This window comes from Myotis brandtii, unplaced genomic scaffold (assembly GCF_000412655.1).
Source record: "Myotis brandtii unplaced genomic scaffold, ASM41265v1 scaffold111, whole genome shotgun sequence".
In the NCBI taxonomy this organism is placed as follows: domain Eukaryota; kingdom Metazoa; phylum Chordata; class Mammalia; order Chiroptera; family Vespertilionidae; genus Myotis; species Myotis brandtii.
The window spans coordinates 781980-788643 of record NW_005353789.1 but is presented as its reverse complement, the minus strand read 5'-3'; the positions used below and the strand labels follow the sequence as shown (position 1 = coordinate 788643).

The 6664-nt window shown below is 35.5% G+C and overlaps 1 protein-coding gene across 2 annotated transcripts in view; it reads left to right on the top strand.

Annotated features, from left to right (window-relative positions):
* COPS4 (COP9 signalosome subunit 4) overlaps window positions 1–6664 on the top strand; it is a 38219-nt gene that overhangs the window by 12183 nt on the left and 19372 nt on the right. For both annotated transcript variants that reach the window (XM_005857383.2, XM_005857384.2), the window contains exons 3-4: window positions 527–678; window positions 1511–1614. In XM_005857383.2, the coding sequence (XP_005857445.1) occupies window positions 527–678; window positions 1511–1614 (256 nt within the window). The remainder of the gene's footprint in view (window positions 1–526; window positions 679–1510; window positions 1615–6664) is intronic.

The following is a 6664-nucleotide window of genomic DNA, read 5'->3' as shown; positions in this document are numbered from 1 at the left end:
GTCAGCCTGGCCTGCGCCCTCTCACAGTCCAGGAACCCTTGGGGGATGTTCAACTGACCTAAGTTCTTATTTGTTGCTTTTATTGGAAAGTATAAGTGGTATTCACTGTCTCTATTTGCTTTATTAAATTTCATGAAAATTATTTCACCTTTTTCTTCTTTAACTCCTTTTTGTAGCTAGGTGGGATATAAGGACATAAATAAAAATAGGGGTATTTCTGTGCCTTTGCTTTGTATAAAACTGAAGAGAAAGGAATAATGTAAAATTCTCAGCTATTAAAACTTTTTGTCAATCATTTGTATTTCTTAGAGAAGTTATGGTAGTTTTACTATTTTGTTGAAGTCATAATTCAGTATAAGGAAATTTTATTCTGTAATATAGGATGATAGGGGTGTGAAAATCCAGGAATAATGCATTGTAGGTTGCACTAATACATACAGTTTTTAGTATTAATTTTAGGTAAAGATTGCTTAATAAAAAACTTATAAATTACTCATGCCTTCTTATTTCTTATTTTTTTGACAAGTGGTAAATGAGAATGTCAGCCTTGTGATCTCTCGGCAGTTGCTGACTGATTTCTGCACACATCTCCCTAACTTGCCTGATAGCACAGCCAAAGAAATCTATCATTTCACCTTGGAAAAGATCCAGCCTAGAGTCATTTCATTTGAGGAGCAGGTAAAAAATCTAGAGCAGTGATATTTGAACTTGAGATAGTAGTAATTATTTTGAGAGATATTATTACATTTTTAAAGGAGATTATCATTCATTTTCATCTTGTCAAAATTGCACTAAACAGCATTTTACAATATATAATAAAATAAATATTAGGATATTGTAACTCCAGCTGACATTTGCCTATTTATTACAATTTTATTTTATGCACCAAATATTACTCTTTAGACAGTTTTTAAAAATCAGTTAAATTCTTTTTTTTTTTTAATATATTTTATTGATTTTTTACAGAGAGGAAGGGAGAGGGATAGAGAGTTAGAAACATCAATGAGAAACATCGATCAGCTGCCTCCTGCACACTCCCCACTTGGGATGTGCCCGCAACCAAGGTACATGCCCTTGACCAGAATCGAACCCGGGACCCTTGAGTCCGCAGGCCGACGCTCTATCCACTGAGCCAAACTGGTTAGGGCTTAAATTCTTAATTATGCTGAAAATATAGGAAAACTCCAGCATTATCTATGCAGTAGCATAAAAGCAAAACTTCATATTTAAACTAAATTATAGCCATAATCCACATTGTATGAAGCAAAACTTCATATTTAAACTATATTATTGCCATAATCCACATTGTAATGTGCTATTTCAGTTTACTGTTTTGTTATTCTATCAATACAAAATTAATAGAAAAATTTGGGTGGTCTAGGTAAATTTTTAATAATTATACTTGCCAGCTTGCTATGTTGAATGAGACAATTGTTACAATACAGTTATCTGTTTATTTTAATTAGTTAAATAATAGCAATTGATATAACATGTGTATCTACTATTTCAGGTTGCTTCCATAAGACAGCATCTTGCATCCATATATGAGAAAGAAGAAGATTGGAGAAATGCAGCCCAAGTGTTGGTGGGAATTCCTTTGGAAACAGGACAAAAGTATAATAAATAGTGGATATTGGATGGATATATATGTATCCATATGTGTATATATACACGTAACATATAAAGGATATGTATAATTGTTGATTATATTTTTCCTTACATTCTAGTGTTGGAAACAGATGATAAACAATTTAATAAATAAATAAATTTTGTAGTATATTAGAAGGTGATAAGGGCTATGAAGAAAAGTAAAGTAAGGTTGTATCATTAAATAGGGTGATTGGAGTGGTAGGGTGATCCTGATATCACCTCAGGATTTTGAAGGAGGTAAGTGAGTGGCTTTGAACTCTCTGAGGGAAGAGTATTAGTAGATCCTCTTAGAGAGGATGGCTTGTGCAAAGGCCCTAAAATGGAAGCATGCTTGGGGTTTTTTAAGAAGAGCAAGGAGACCGTTATTGGTGGAATGGAGTGAGCAAAGGGGAGAGCGATAGAGGATGAGATCAGAGAGTACTAAGGACTAGATCATGTGGGGTCTTGTAAGCCATTGTAAGACCTTTGTATTTTCTTTAAGTGAAATGAGGGGGAACCATTGGAACATATTTTACAGAAGACTGACATGATCTGACATATTTTTAAGACTCATTCTGACTACTGAGTTGAGAATAAACTGTAGGCATGCAATGATGGAAGTAGGGCCGTTAGGAGGTCTTATGCACTACTGCAGATGAAATGGAGATTGTGAAAAATGTTGGATTCTGGGTATGTTTTTAAGGTAGATATGGAGTGTAAGGAAAAGAATCAAGATAAGTTTTGATTTTTGGTTTGAACAACTGGAAAAATGGAGTTGTCATGTATTGAATGGAGAAGAATAGGTTTTGAGGGAGGGTCAAGAGTTCTGTTTCGGCTTGCGGATTTCAGAAAGAAAATTCTGAGGAGGTCACATTTTATCTGAGTCTTTATTAGTAGATATTGGGATTCGCATTTTAGGTTCATGAGAGTCTGTGAAATGTAGTCTTTAATATTACAGACTTTGCAGATCACTGGATCATCACAGTTAAGAGCATTAAAAATATATACATCAAACTTAATTGTCTTGAGTTTCATAGCCACTTGTGTTTGAGCCAAAGTATTGCATCTGACTCTTCTTTTGGGAGTTTTACCAGGGATATTAGGTTTTATAGCTGCTCTAAAAAATTACCACACACTTATTGGCTTCTAAAGACACAAATGTACTATTTTAGCCTCGAGAAGGAAAATGAAACTTGGGAACTTGACTGAACTGTAAGGAGAGGTATTTAAGATAAATCACAATTTTATCGTTTAATTTTGCTAATGGTGTTATAAATAAATCTGAATATATGGAGACATTTTGTGGAAATAAGGTTTTAAAAAAGTTTGCTTTCAGGGACAAAAACAAGAGGGTTTTCCTCTGGTCTAGTGAACATAATAATACCCTCCCTCCAAAGATGTCCACATCCCAGTGCCCAGAATCTGTAAATACCTCACATGGCAAAAAGACTTTACGGGCTCGATTAAATTAAATACTTTGGGATTATCCTGGATTATCCAGGTGGGCCCAGTCTAATCACATGGGTCTTTAAATTGAAGAATCTTCCTAGATGTAGTGAGAAGATGTGGCTATGGAGAAATAAAGATGCAGCAATGAAAATAGAGGTCGCTGGCTTTGTAGATGGAAGAAAGAGGCTATATGAGTCAAGGAATGTGGGAGGCCAGTAGTAGTAAGAAGAGGCTAGAAACTGCTTCTCCCCAGAGCCTCAGGAAAGAACACAGCACTGCCAGCACCTTGATTTGACTCCAGGGAGGCCCCTGATCAACTTGTGACCTAAAGAACCGCAACATAATGTGTGTCTTTCGAAAAAAAAAAAAGAGTTCTTTTTCGGACATGTGGTAACCAAGTGGAAATATCTTTTACAGAGTTGAATATATTAGTTTGGAATTCAGGAGAGAGGACTGGACTAGGGATATATATATATTTGGGAATCATTGATATATAGATGGAATTTAAAGCCATTATTTTGGATGAGATCTCCAAGGGAGGGACTATAGATAGAGAAGAGGATTGAGTATTGAGGCCAGGAGCACTCCAACATTAAGAGGTCAGTGGTAGGAGGAAGATACAGCAAATGAAGATTGTCCATTGAGGTAAAAAGAAAACCAGAATGGGGTGTGTGGTGTCCTAGAAGTTAAATGAGGAAATGTATTGAGAAGGAGCAAGTGATTAGCTGTCGTGCTGATAGGTCAAGTAAGATGACTGAGTTAGTAACGTGGAGGTCATTGGTGATCTTGACAAAAGTTGTTTTGGTGAATTGGTGAGCGTGAAAGCCTGACTGAAGTTGTTTAAAAGAAAAGAAGTACTCACTTTGGCAGCACATATACAAAAGAGAGAGAAAGAGAGAGAGGGAGGGAGAGAGAGAATGGGAAAAAAGAAATTGGAGATGGTGAGCAATTGTCATGGGCAACTCTGTGGGGAAGTTTTCACAAGGGGAGCAGAGAAATAGGGTAGAAGATGATAGCAAAGGTTAGGTTAAGAGATTATTTTTACTTTTATGATCTAATGGAAAGCAAATATTTGATATAGGAGAGTAGTGGAGAGGATTCCTGCAGGAGCAAACAAGAGGGGAAGGAATCTAGTGGAGGGATAGGCTTTATTTAGGAGCATAGATAGTTCATCTTGGCACTGTTTCTCAACCTTGGCACTGTTGGCATTATATATATATATAATTTATTTATTTCAGGGAGAAGGAGAGAGAGATAGAAAAATCAATGATGAGAGAAAAATCATCGATTGACTGCCTCCTGCATGCCCCCCGCTGGGGATTGAGCCTGTAACCCGGGCATGTGCCCTGACCAGGAATTGAACCATGACCTCCTGGTTCATTGGTTGATGCTCAACCACTGAGCCACGCCAGATGGGCAGCACTGTTGGCATTTTAGATAGGATGACTTTTTGTTGGGGAGGCTGTCCTGTGTGTTACAAAATGTTTAGCAGCATGAGGGGCCTCTATTCACTAGATGCCAGTAGCACCACTACTCCCAGTTTTGACAATAAAAAAATGTCTGCAGATATTGCCATAGGTTCCCTGGTGGAGAATAGTAATAGCTAGGAACACAGAGTATGTGGGTGCAGATATTAATGAGGTGGTGTTGGAGTTGGTGCAGCTACTCTGAGTGCTTCAGTATTCTTATTGAAATTGGAGTCAGAGTCATCAGCTAGAAGTGTGGTTTGGGATCGGAGTTGTAAGGTTGAGAGACAAGAATATAACAAAAATATTCTCTAGAAGAGTGGGGCAGTAAATGGACTAAGAATGTATAGTATACTTGGCAGCATTAAGGGCTCATTTGAAGGTTGTAGTGATTAAAATGAGATCAGTCAGATTGGTTAAATATTTTTCTCCAGTAGAGTTCAGTTTCATGGTTGCAGGAAAGGAGTGGGTGAACTGTTAGGTTTAACTAGAGTTTGTTTTTTTCCAACAAGTATGACAGCATGAGAGAGACAAGGGAGATGAGTGCATGTGCAATTCAATGATTATGATTGATTAATAATTGCTTTGGTCTTATTCTGTCTGGAGCATTTTCTCCTTAGCATAGAGCAGTTGATATATTTTCATTGGTAGTTGAAATAATAAAATTAGATATTCTTTGCAGTGGTGGTAATTATCATTTTGATAGTTCTGTAACACTGAATTTGTTTATTAAGTAAAGAATTAATTTCAAATCTGGGGCAAAGTCAATTGTAAACTCCATTGCCACATAGTGGCATCACTTTTGCTGGTAAATAGGATTAATTTTTCTGTGAGGATTAATCTTGAATTACATGATTTTTGGATTATGTAGGGTCTTAAGTTATGTATATCTTGCATAAAATGTGACCACTGGGATAAAGAAGAAAGGAAAACCACTTGTAATCTCACCACCCAGAGATATTTGCTACTATTATCTTATTTTATCCAGTTTTTTAACTTAGCTAAAATATAGGATGACTATTATCACGTGGTAATTATTGTAATAACCGTATAGTATTCTACCAGTATTCAATTCAATTGAATACCATAAATATTATCAGTGATTTCCATTTTCCCCCCATTACAGATAGATATGGATAATTTTACAAATGACTATCTTTGTACATACATATATATGCATGTCCATGATTATTTTCTTGGGATTTATTTTCTTAGGGGTAAAATACAAGGTGTGGCAAAAGAGGTTTACAGTTCATATGGAAAAATAATATAATAATTAATAAATAATAATATAAGAATATACTGTGTTTAGTGTACTCTCAACTATAAATCTACTTTTGCCCCACCCTGTATAATGGGTAAGGAGTATACGCAATTTAAAGGATTCAAATGATAGTTGGAGAACATATTGCCAGTTTTTTCCCCAGGACTTAATTTATAGTCCTTAGTGATTAAAATGAGATCAGTCAGATTGGTTAAATATTTTTCTCCAGTAGAGTTCAGTTTCATGGTTGCAGGAAAGGAGTGGGTGAACTGTTAGGTTTAACTAGAGTTTGTTTTTTTCCAACAAGTATGACAGCATGAGAGAGACAAGGGAGATGAGTGCATGTGCAATTCAATGATTATGATTGATTAATAATTGCTTTGGTCTTATTCTGTCTGGAGCATTTTCTCCTTAGCATAGAGCAGTTGATATATTTTCATTGGTAGTTGAAATAATAAAATTAGATATTCTTTGCAGTGGTGGTAATTATCATTTTGATAGTTCTGTAACACTGAATTTGTTTATTAAGTAAAGAATTAATTTCAAATCTGGGGCAAAGTCAATTGTAAACTCCATTGCCACATAGTGGCATCACTTTTGCTGGTAAATAGGATTAATTTTTCTGTGAGGATTAATCTTGAATTACATGATTTTTGGATTATGTAGGGTCTTAAGTTATGTATATCTTGCATAAAATGTGACCACTGGGATAAAGAAGAAAGGAAAACCACTTGTAATCTCACCACCCAGAGATATTTGCTACTATTATCTTATTTTATCCAGTTTTTTAACTTAGCTAAAATATAGGATGACTATTATCACGTGGTAATTATTGTAATAACCGTATAGTATTCTA